We start from the raw sequence: 13,083 nt of genomic DNA on the forward strand, positions 1-13,083 counted from the left end.
TGATCATTCACCTGTACAATGCACAAAAAATGTGCAACACCATTTAATACGCACAAACCTCTGCTGTGACACATTTCATTACTTTATTTTGAAGGTTCCTGTCGATCATAGACCAGTTATACTCCACATTTAAACTACACAGCCTTGCTCTGACCCCGAAGAAGATTAAACAGCTAGACCTGATATGTGGCTTCCTTGAATTCATGTTATTAAAAATTCATATTATTTAAAATCGGCTCTGGGGGCTACTGCTTAACAGTGACTGTCCATTGTAGAACGGCTCTGTGTCCTTTGCAAATGATGTTGAACAAATTCGGATGAAAGGAGTTTGGACACAGGTTGACGTTTGATTTGAAAAACTGGAAAGCAGGAAAAAGACAACAGTACAAGGCTGTGTAATTAATTATTCTAAAAGTGGACACATTAGAAATGATCCTTTTCCAATGACTTCCTCTTAAATTTTAGTCTTGTTAATACGGCATTGCAGTATATTTTCTCATAGTTTGAGTTTTGTATACATATTTATGCATATACTGTATGTATACAGTTTTTACAGAAGTGTTATTACTGCTGAACCATCCTTTCATCGTCCAAATGGTGAAACATAACAGCTCCACCAATCAAAAACATTGTTATCGCACCTGGGGATTGTGGGTAGTGTAGTACTTTTTTAATGTTTTTGTTTAAATGCAGTTGCTATCATATGGCTTCATTGACACTGTTTCACAATCTTATAGCTTGTGATGAATGGATGATTTCAATATTATGGCTGTTCAAAATATCAAAATATCTGAAACATCTATGTTCTATATTATCCTTTAGCAATGAATGCTTTTACTTTTGTCTTTTTACTGCACTTTTAAAGAGTGGTATTATTTTTTTTTCCAGTATTCAATAAACCTCTGAAAACGACACAAACGGCTACCACGTCAGCTATAAAAAAAAGAACAAAAAAAAGGAAAACGTTCTCGTCCGTGAGCACGAGTGTCCACGTGTGTGGATGATCAAAGTCACTGGTTAATCATGTCAAATGCAAGAGAAGCGAGAGGGAGCAAGAAGTCAAGGCACGGATGGGGGGGGAGCATAAACAAGACAGAAGGAGAGAAAGAAGAATGATGGGGAAGAGGAGAAGAGACAGGAAGAGGTTGTGTTAATTTATACATAAGAGGGCTCTCAGATCTTACACAACTAAAGCAATCTATTCAATCTTCCGATTCCTCAGTCTGACCGTTTCCTCTGTGTGAGCAGAGTTACAGCAGGGGTCTTCTGCACAGTGTGTATGTAGCATGTGTTTTTCGGTGGGTGTCAAAGGTCGCGTGTGTTCCTTGAACTTTGTGCACTATAAAGTTGTGTTGACCGGTGTCTGCGTTTGTATCCGAGTCTTCCCAAATCGACATGCATCTTGTTTGGTAGCCATGTGTCCCTGGGAGTGCACAAGCTGCACATCTGTGTGTGATGTTCAGGTGGAGAGGCATGGTGCGGCCGGAGGGACAGTGTGTGATACTAATTAAGAATAACCATGTGTATTTGTCAAAAGAATTATGCTGATTATTTCACAAAGACTTCCGCACTGGGCCCTGTAGAGAGCCGGAGCCGGAGAGAGGGACAAACATTAGCATATGGCTACACACATGCATGCGTGCACACACAATTTTTCTTCTCTTTGTCTGTCACACAAAAACACACACACACATTCAGTAGTAGAAGCAAGGCTTCTGATAATATACAGTATATGAAGGAAATATGATGGGGGAGGTTCGTCTCTATGGGCCTCATCTGGCCTCTCTGTCATATTCAGAATCACATTGATAGGTCATGGATTTAAAATCAGGAGAATGGAGCCTCTTTCATTCATTCACACTGTGCAGCTGAACCTCTGTCAGTACTATGTATTGTTAGTTTAGTAAGCAGTTGTGCAACTTAATGACAGGCAGACACTCAACCGGCAACGGAGCCGCCAGGATCGCATGTTGAACTTGAGTTATGTACTTACATGACTACAGAAGTGCAACTCAGTGTGATAGTGCCATAACTGCTTTTGCGGCACTTTTGCCGTAAATCGGGAAATGAGGGTGATGCTAACCATGGTTGACCAGAGTTATACAGGGTAACCTTTTGTTTATGCACAAAAGGCATCACAGTTTTTAGTCTACATTACATAACAACAAACCGAGATGTCCACCTACCACTGTGAAATGCACAACATCTCATGACAGAAGCAACATTTTGTCTTGAGCTGGTCTCAAACTGTAGGTAAAGTGAAACATATGAAACGGTGAATGCATGAATAATGTCCCTTTCAAACAAAAAGTCTTTCCCATGGTTTACAGACAAGTAAAAGTGAATTGCGGTGAGTTAAAATGTGTACACGTGTAGTGTGTTTGCTGCAGAGACAGCACTGTATTGCTTTAAAGCTGGGGATAGGCAGCAAATCTTGGGTGGTATGGATCAATATTTCCAAAATAACCTCTCAGTTTCATGTCAGTCAAGTGACATGAGAGAGAACTAGACTTCTGAAAAGCACAAGATTTTGTTTGTTTGTGTTTACTGACCTACCACAGTGCCATAAAAGTTCAGATAAAACAGCAAAGACAAATATGTGATTCCTGTAATTGTAGATCATATAAAATGAATATCAGTGGATTTTAAACATACCATCTCTGATTAGTCAGACTGTGTCCATCTGTGTTTGTCCACATTACAAAAGTGTGCACTCACATGCATGCATCACCAAAATCACTGTTCCGAGGGTCTGAACTCTCCAAAGCCAATCATGGCTGCTGGTGTGAAGTGGACATGCCTGTTCCAGACGCCTGCAGTCTCTCTCTTTGTGCTGGCCACAAACAAACTCATGCCTGATGGCACTCTGAGTGTGTGTGTGTGTGTGTGTGTGTGTGTGTGTGTGTGTGTGCTGTATAAACGTCTGCATGTGTCAGGGTCTGTCTAATGCTCACTGACTAGCAGGGACACCCATGCAGGGCATTTGCAACCAGAGTCAGACACAGGGCAGTTGTGCCAGAAGCCTTGAATTAGCTATGCACACACACAGACTTGGCTCGAGAGCTTGGTGTGGGAGGGCTGACCTCAGGGAGGGGGGCTGGCTGACCTTAGAAACCTCGGAAAACAATTACTGCTTTCACATGGGCTGGTCAGGGCAGAGTTTGTACTAACAGCCTGGACTCAAGATTCAAATTGGACTGAACTGAATTGGCATGCTTTATACCACACACAGAACAAGTACAGTGATTATTAGCTCTCCAGGATTTAAAGATGGAGTCAGCAGGATTTTTAGAAAACAGTTGACTGTTGAGTCACATCTCCAGGTCGTTAAGTATGAACATTTTGGGCTGGAGGCCATGTCCTGAGCTCCTCCCACCAGATGAGCATGGACAGTACATGACAGATGACTTTCAGAAATGCAATTTCTCCATCTCTGAAAGGCTTTATCCATATTGACATGGGTTCGATCAATATTGTGTGTATACTCAACTTTTTTTTACTTGCTCCTGTTTATTTTGGTTGCTTTGCAAAAATATAAAACACTAAAACTGCCAACTGTAAAACATGATCAGAGAACACAGAGAAGAAGAAGTGGGGTTTTGGCTGAGATTTAAAAACATGCAGTGTGGGAGCAAGGGGGTTAGGGTTAAGGCTTTGTCTCTGCCGTGTTTTAATCTCGACCTAGGTAACACAAGAAGAGATCTTTCTCCAGACCTATGTAAAAGATCACTGAGGTAAGATCGGCCAAGAGCATCCAAGGCTTTATAAGTAAGAAGCAGAATTTTAAAATGAATTCTAAAATAGTTTGGGAGCCAAATGACAACACAGGAGTGATATGCCCTCGCATATCAACATAGGGAGCATTGCAATAACCCAGTTTATTAGAAATGAAAGCATGAATGATGTTGCCTATCCCAGCTTTAACAAAAGAAATGAAAAAAAAACAAAACAACAATATGATTATTGGGAGTGTTTTCAATTTGAGTTGATGGAGGGGAAGGATTCATTTAAAATGCAGGCATGAATGTTGCAGAGCTTGTTCTTTAACTGTCTCACTTCCAATCAATGATCAATACGATTCACAGTCAGATGTAAACACAGAGAGTCTGTAAGCGTGTCCCTGAGGCGGCAACAGATGGACCGATCGGCAGGACTTTACTCCAGACACAACATAAATATACTAAACTTCCCCTCCTCTTAAACACTCTCCCGCACACACACACACACACACACACACACAAACACACAGGCGCACTCAGCATTGTAAAGTGATGACCATCATGTCGTGGTTGCAGCACTAAACATCCATTACGACAAGTGGAGAGCACTACACTGGATGGTGTAGCCTCTTCACAGACAGACAGACAATAACACACAACCTGTCATTACTGAGAGAGAGAGAGAGAGAGGGAGAGAGAGAGAGGGAGAGGGAAGTAAGCAAACGTATACTAAACTCACTTGAAAAAAATCACTTGACAGAGTGAGAGGGAGAAGGAAGAAGAGGGGATATGGATGGGGAAAAAGCGGTGGATGAGAATAACATAAAAACTGTAATTTGTGGCAGAGGTAGAGAAAACTTAGATGGAAGACAAGTAATGGAGGCAGGCCTGAGAAATGTGGAGAGATGGAGGGAGGAGGAAGTGGGAAAGATTGCAGTTAGGAGAAGGAGGAGGAGTGTTGCAGCCTGATTATTTGGCTGTTTATGCAGAATGCTGAGAGCCCTCCAATCAGAACTGGAGACCTCTAACTAAAGGGTCTGATAGGCCAAGGACCTAATGAACTCTGCATCCAAGTCTCCTTATCCTTCCTTCCTCACTTCACCTGTCTTCTCCAACCTTGTCGTCCCTTTCTCTTCACCCTCTGTGCACTCAGCTCCACATCCCTCTCCTCCTTTTCCACTCCTCTGTCTCCCTCGTTTGTTAAAGGGTGTCAAGGACAAAGTCTTGTCATTCCCACCCCTCTGACAACCCCTCCATCCTCTGCTCGTGTGGAACGAGCGACTCAGCTGGATGTGAAAGCAACAAGTCATGGAGCAAAGCTGCTGTTCAGTCCTCTGTCACTGAACTTACTTTCATGCATTTAAAGGCATAAGGTGTCTAATAAAGGCTTGCAAAAGTGACATTTATGAGGTCACAAAGTAACTTATTTGACAATTTAGTTTTTACAATATTAATGGAGATAATGTCTCAAATCCAAGTGTCAGTGTCTCACACTAAAGGCTAAAAGTCGCAGTGAAATAATGGAACATTTTGTTTTCTGTTAGTATTAAACAAAAACTGCTGAACTGATTTCCAAGTGTCGAGGGGTGGGGCACGATACACAGAAATAAACATAAATATCTAATTAAATGGGCTTTCACATGGCCTTTAAGGCCTTGTTCAGGATTTTTTTTTCCATGAAGTGGAGGGTGTATGAGGTGAAGCCAGTGTGATAAACACAGTAGATCAACTCTGGCTGCTATGAGACATAGACGGGGGGGTGACCTCACATATGAGTCAAACATTGTGTTGCAGTGAGTGGGGACAGAAATTGAAAGTGTTTTTTGTTTTTTTTGCAACATTATAGAAGAAATTTTAAATTGAAATCACATTTAAACAGTGCTATATTGCCATATTTACATTATTTTCCACTGTTTAAAATGCTGTTAGGTGGAGCATAATAAACCCTAACAGCATTACACGGAGGGCTGCCACGATATACTTTGTACTATACATATGTATATATATATATATATATATATATATATATATATATATATATATATATATATATATATATATATATATACACACATACATATATATATATAATTGTGTATGGTACTGTATACACAGATGCACACACACATAGTCTGTGACACACAGTTCACTGGCTGGTCTTTGCTGCCCTGCATTCTGTGATGGGCTCTTAATGGTAAACTAACAGATTGTAAGCATACTGCTAGCTCTCTCCCTCTCTCTCCCCCCACTTATTTATTCATCCCTCTCTGTTTTCATCCCCTTCTCTCTCTTCCTCTTTTACCTCCTCCTTAGCCACATTCACTTCATCCTTCCCCCTGTATCTCCATCCTGTCCCCTCTCTCTCTCTCTCTCCCTCCCTCCCTCCCTCCCTCTCTTTTGCTTTTCCTGGGGTATTTTTTAAACAATGTGTCCTTCATGTACGGTTGGTTACGGGGCGTACAGAAGGACATCATTAGCGCTGGTGGTTAAGCTGTAATTTACACCATTACCGAGGTAGGGGCCATTTTTATTGCCTAGTAAATTTCAGCTCTGAAATATTTAGACCATATGGCTCAATTTGTGTAATAACCTTAATTTCCAAGCACCCTTCAGCTCCCTTCAGCGCCGGCTGTTGTTGGCGGATGGTGGAGTGGTGTGTGTACATGTTTGTGTGTGTGTGCACATGTTCGTGTGTGTGTGCATGGTTTGGGCCAGGAACTCACACACACACACACACACACACGCACACACACACACACACACACACGAAACATCGCAAATATTTTAACACATACTCTTACATTGCGCACTGATTCATTCATTCACACACCCAGGAAAACACACACACACGCGCACACACACACACACATATGTATGCGTGGCGGTAGCAGATTAATAGGGTGTCAGCTTGTGTTTGGGTGAGGGAGCGTCAGGCATCGGCCAGATGGTTCTCAGGGATGATGACTGTCAGGGGTCCTGCTCTGATCAATGGGATGTATTAATACAGCACACACACACACGCACACACATGCATTGTTGCACATACACACAAACAAAGGCATGTTATGAATGCACACACACACACACAGACTCACATGCAATCAAATTCAGACCTATGTATCCGCACAGTGTATCACACACACGCACGCACACACACACAGTGCATGCACATGGTCTCCCTTCACCAGTGATCCCAGGGGCTGCAGTGTAACATCTGGAGGAGCCAAGGGAGGGAGGAAAGGACAGAAGAGTAGAGGAAGAGAAGGAGGGAGGTGTTAGGTAGGGAAATACAAGAGACGAGATGGAGAAGAGAAGAGTGAACAGAGGTGCAAAGGCAGTAAGGGATGGAGGAGGTAGAGATGACAGTGGAGAAGAGGAGTGAAATAAGGCAGTAAAACTGGTGCGAGGAGTGAGCAGATGGAGAAGTTGAGGAAATTGAGACAGGGTGGAAAACGATAGTGAGGAGTGAGTGAGGAGTGAGAGGGGGTGAATGAATTAAGTAACCCAGAGAGAGATCAGAGAAGAGGTGGACATGGAGATGGAGGGAGGAAAGTAACAGAATGAGAGTCCGTTGAGAGAGTGGGAAAAAGAAAGTGTGAATCACAGAAGAGAGGAGGACGATGGTGATGGGGGGAAAAGACAGAGGAGGAAAGACAGACAACACTGAACAGAAGTATAAACCATAAGTAAAAGGGAAACCTGACAATCTGTGTGAGTTATCTACATGTCAGAAAGGTGTAAAGGTGCAGAAAGAGAATTTGTTTTGTTGTGTGTGTGTGTGTGTGCCAGGCAGCGTGCAGGGATTGAGCAAGGCAGGCCGCCTGCGCTTCGTACCCTCATTCCGTCCGATTGCCATGACGACCCCATTAATCAGCCAGGCTGGCACAGAGCAGGGTTCCCAGCCCAGCCTGAGATCAATACACACACACACACACACACACACACGCATACACACACATCGTACAACAATACATTTGTAAACCAAGAGACTTGAGTGGATAGGTGAGAAAAAAGTTGACCAAATAATGATGAGTGAGTTTAACATTGTTTGACATTGTTCTTATCTAAAATTTCTGTGACAGCATTTAACTTGTTAGTTCACTGTCCTTGTTTCCAACTAACTCACTAACTCAGCGTCACTCAGGTCAAAACTGAAGGATTGGATATCGGTAAAAGATCAAAATGATCCAAAATCCCCTTAAATATTACATAAACGGTTCATTGAGCACAGGCTGTAAAGAGAGACATACGCCACCACCATCACGTGACCAGAATGAGAGTGAGGGATGCAGATATTAAGAAGCAAGGCCACACGGCTCACATGATTTCAGGTTTAATAAAAAATAAAGAAAGAAATCATGTGAGACATGTGGCCTTATTTTAATATAAATAGCAAAACAGATGATAGATAGATAGATAGATAGAAGAAAACAATTGATGTTTATTTAAAAGCAATTTAATGTTTAAGAGGCCACATACATGTGCTGTAAGGCCAAGGTGTCATTTAATCTGTGGCAACCCAAACAAAAACCTGCTCATCTCTGAGTCCAAGTGAATATTTGCACTTGAATGTTTGTAAGATAAAACTGTCACAAGGAAAATGGCTTGTGAGGTCACAGTGACCTTTGACCACTAAATTCTAGTCAGTTCATCCTTCAGTCAAAGCCAAAGTTTGTACAAGACGTAAAGACATTTCCTGCAGTTTTTTTTAATATGACAATATCTTGACGTGGTGACCTCCAAAACCACATTTGAATAAATTCCTTCCAGAAGTTCCGGAGATGTTGCATTCACAAGATCAAACTCATTTCAAAGCATTTGCTGAAATATTGCGTCTACAAAAATGTGACGAAGGGAGGGACTGATGGGCGATAAACCTCCAAACATAACGGCTTTGGCCACTGGCTGTTGGCAGGTTTAAGAGCAATATTAATTACTATGTTGAATCTCCTGTATCTGTTGAATGAATAAAGTGACACCAATGTTAATGTGCAGGATTCAAACAAACCCATGCTTTTACAAACTGAAAAGGCTTCCTCACTCCTGTTGCAGAACCAGCTGGTGAATCCTAATATGAGTTTAATTCCGAGTCCAACGTGTCCTCTTCTCGGCCTCTCAAATGACCATTAGTCTTCCTGTTGTACAACTCTTATACATGCTGATCCTTTTTAAAAGTTCCTCATTTTACTTTCCAACGCAGCGCGTGTGGTGAAGGCAACTGTGTGACAAATGAGCGCCACCAAAATAAGTCTATGCCATGTCAATGAGCCTCTCGCACACACAAACACAGCGTTCCATATCAATGAGAAGGTGAAAGGTCTCCATTTACATCTTGTATTAATTATGAGTGACAAGCCAAAGGTCACCGAGAGAGAAGAGGCCACTCATATGGACAGAATATAGATCTATACTTCTACCGCTTCTTCCCATTTCACTCTACGCCCACCTTCACTAATCTATCACTCTGTCCCCCCTCACCCCGATTCGTCGTGTGTCTTTTTCTACCCCCCCTTCACTTCTCTCTGTGGTTGAACTCTTCTGTTTTCTACCTCCTTTATTAACTCAGTTGATCTTTGTTCTGCTGATGTTACACGCAGTCTTTGGCTTTTTCCCCTTCAGTGATATTGCGTCCATGCCTTTACCTAACTCCTATTATCATGTTCTTATTTTTGTTGATATCGTTTTTTTCCTATATATATATATTGTTTCACTAACTAAATTTCTGTTTCAACCACTAATCCGATTTCCTTTGCTCGGTAAAAAGCGACCCTTTGACCACAAATCCGATGTGAAGATGTTGAATTGGCCAGGTTTTTTTTCTTCAAGATGTCGACACATAATCGACGTGTCTGCCAGTGTGGTAGGAACCCAAGCCTCAGTGACAAACACTTGCCCAACACACACATACACCCTTCCCCTTAAACTCCAAACTTCTTAACAAAAGACACTTTTCCTTGTCTGTTGCAATCAAATGTGGACTGAAATTAAAGTATTTTGTTTGTGAAAACATGTCAAACATTAATTGAATGTGACATTGGGCCATAAATCTACTACAATGGGTGCTCCTTATTTACCTCAGTATCTTAATGCACCTCAGTTCTTATTTAAATAAATTCTTCATCATATTTTTATCTTTTTTATTTTCATTCAATTGTTTGTAACAACTGTCTTGTTTTTCTCTTAATACATGGTACCATTTTCAATCTTCATTCAGTCTCAGTGTCATCGATGTTGTTCAACAGTGTAATTAGCTCCTCCTCATGCAGATGTTCTATAATCTTCTGATACACTCTATTAGTCAGGTACTATAAATCAGTTCATCGTAAGCATCCACTACACATGTCCGTGCTTTTATTTTGACGGGGCTTCCTCATAGTTGTTCCCTCCAAGCATCAGGTATGTGACACAGAATTAAGAAGAAAAGGGGCCCTGGAAAAAAGTGTGTGTGTGTGTGTGTGTCACTGGCAAAGCTACCAGCACCACAGGTAGAGTCAGTCTAACACAAACGCTGCATATTACACATAGTGACCATCTACATTCTGTTTATTTCTTTATGTTTTGGAATTGTATGTGTCTACATTTAGAGGTCTCTTCACTAATGAAGCACCAGTTGCACAATTTACAAAGGAATCTTCATTATAAAGTAAATCTACATCAACTATACTCATTTATGTTTATACATGTTACATTAACCTATTATTCAACTAATTATTCAATCAAAAACAACGTTTTCATGATACACAGCACAGATAAACATCCATGTGTGTATTGGCAAGTGTCATCTTATAAAGTGAAGAGAGTCAACAATGTAAATATTGGCTGATACCATTGTACAGCTGATAAATCGGTGCATTTCTAATGTTTCCAACATGTTTCATTGTGTAGTCACATTTATTGAACGCACTAGTAGGCCTTATCAGTATCTAGAAACCTTTACCGTTGTGTGTCGCTCTCCCCTCACAGGCATATGCATCGTCTAATCATCCACCATTTACCGTGTATGTGCGTGTGCATTTACCTCCACAGTGAGAGCCGTAACAGCAGTCGAATTGAGCGTTGGGTCCTGTTGGTGTTTCTCATAAACCAGTCTATAATGGGAAATTAGACCATTGGGCCGTCCCGGTTCACTCCATTTCAGATGGACTGAGTATGCGCCTGTCAATTCACACAGCGTGTGGGACAGTTACTGTGATTCAATACAAGTGCATTTTTATGTGCCAACAGCGTCTCCGTGTGACACGGTGAACTCACCCGTGGGCGTGACAGTGGGAGGGCCCATATCTCGCGGTTGTGCCTGTAACGTCTGGCCTGAAGCCCATTGGCTCAGCACTGAGCCTTTGGAGTTGTGGGCTTCAACCTTATACTGGAAGTAGCTGAAGGGTTTCAGGGCAGGACTTGCATCCACAAACTCAAGTGGCCCACTGGACCAGATGAAGATCAGCAGCTCCTCCTCTGTTCCAACTGGACGCCTTAAATTAAAAGAAATAGTAAATAAGTAGTATGGTGCATTCGTTAGGGGTGGGTCAAAATATAGATTTGGTGATATATCGCTGTCATCCCTCGTGCACCAGGGCAAATAATACACTTTGTAATTAAAATATACAAAGTGTATTTTAATTACACTTTGTTCTCCATGTTGTGAATAAATAGACAAATCCTGCACTTAATGTTTTGTTTTCTTCAGTTAGACACATATTGTGATGTATCGCTCTATGATTGTCTTGCAATACATTGATTATCACAGAACCGTTGTATGGTGATGTTATTGGTGTCGTGGACCACGTATTGCTTGTCGTATCGTGATTCCCACCCCTAATATTCATGTAAAATTGTTAATTAATTTTTCATATGAGGAAGAATCATTGTTGTTCAATAATACAATAAGACATAACGTGATTTGTTGAGTCACAGGGTAACTTACGATACGCAGTACACGATACTGATACCATCTTGATACAGCAATTCTGTGATAATCAAAACTTCACAAGACAAAAGGAGTTCAATTCTTTTCACTGCTGTCTGCCATTATCACGCTGTCAACTTCTTCTTTGTTCAGTTAACCTATGATAAGATTCACTTTGAGAAGTCATGAAGTAGTCCACTTAGTGGATGAATCTGTACAGTATTTTTAAGTTGAAATATGGCACCAGTGTATCAATAATTCTATCATGAGTCAGAATGATGATATACAGTTTAACAATTGCATTTATTACTATCTAAAAGTATTGTTTATACATGCACTATAATTTAGTGTGCTAAAAAATAAATACAATTAATTGTGTTAATGAAAGACAATGTAATTCACGTCACATATTGTGTATTTAAGCGCCCTGCTGATGCAAGTAGCCCAATGTCTTGGTAAGCTCCTTTGTCTGTGATTACGTCTGATCTGATTTGTGTGTGTGTGTGTGTGTGTGTGTGTGTGTGAAAGTGAGAAAGAGGAAGAGATTCCCATTTTATCCAAGTCTGTGTCTGCCTGAGTCTGATCATGGCAGGTGTGTCATTGTGTGTGTGAGTGTGTGTGTGTGTGTACTGCTATGCTAATGTGTGTTTCCTGAGGAGTTAAAGGGCTTAGTTTGGTCTGACCCTGCATACAGATCACAAACTCTGGTCAACAAGCAGACCACGACCTTCAGCATGCATTAATACACACGTACACACACATGCACATAACCAATGTGGTTTGGTAAACAGACACTTTCCTGGGGAGACATAACTTCCAGGCTTCTTCTATAGCTCTATGATTACATGTGCAGAATATGTGCATGTGATATACTGTGAATGTCTGTACATGTTATACTTGGTTGGCTCATAACAATCCAGTATTTTCCACAACCATTAGTGCCAAGTGTCTCAGTGTCAGTAAATTTAGAAGAAACTTCTCCAGTATCTAACAAAAATTTGATCCAATCAGGAGCCAGAACTCCACAAAGAGGTGTGTCTTTCTTCTCATGATATTAGGCTGTTTGTCACTTAATAAATGCCCAATCTCACCTAACAAGATTAGGGGATGATTAAGTCAAGTCATACATTATCTATAGAAAACAGTTTTGTTTGTGATTGTTGTACACTTCAGATCAGTGTGGGTGTCTTCAGTGCATTTCCCACCCTTTTATGAGTGTGTTTTCTCTCTTAAGTCATTCCCTCTCTCTCTGCTTCGCTCTGCTTTTGCGTCACTCCAAAAGACATGGCTTATCCATTCACACATGGGCATGGAGCAAAAGGAATATAAGAATATAAGAATATGTGACCTGCAAAGTATTTACAGCTAAATATTACATATATAGTATATATACTATACACCATGCAAGAACTGCAAGTGTGGTACTCAAAAAAAAAGGGACAGTTGCCGTCTTAGTCTAGA

At 41.1% G+C, this 13,083-nt stretch overlaps 1 protein-coding gene across 1 annotated transcript in view; it reads right to left on the minus strand.

The window, feature by feature from the left end:
- LOC122760592 (usherin-like) overlaps positions 1 to 13,083 on the minus strand; it is a gene marked incomplete at its 5' end in the record, with an annotated part of 107,052 nt that overhangs the window by 21,889 nt on the left and 72,080 nt on the right. The window contains 2 exons of the mRNA XM_044015707.1: positions 10,738 to 10,874; positions 10,971 to 11,188. Of these exons, the coding sequence (XP_043871642.1) occupies positions 10,738 to 10,874; positions 10,971 to 11,188 (355 nt within the window). The remainder of the gene's footprint in view (positions 1 to 10,737; positions 10,875 to 10,970; positions 11,189 to 13,083) is intronic.

This window comes from Solea senegalensis, unplaced genomic scaffold (genome assembly GCF_019176455.1).
Source record: "Solea senegalensis isolate Sse05_10M unplaced genomic scaffold, IFAPA_SoseM_1 scf7180000013775, whole genome shotgun sequence".
Classification (NCBI taxonomy): domain Eukaryota; kingdom Metazoa; phylum Chordata; class Actinopteri; order Pleuronectiformes; family Soleidae; genus Solea; species Solea senegalensis.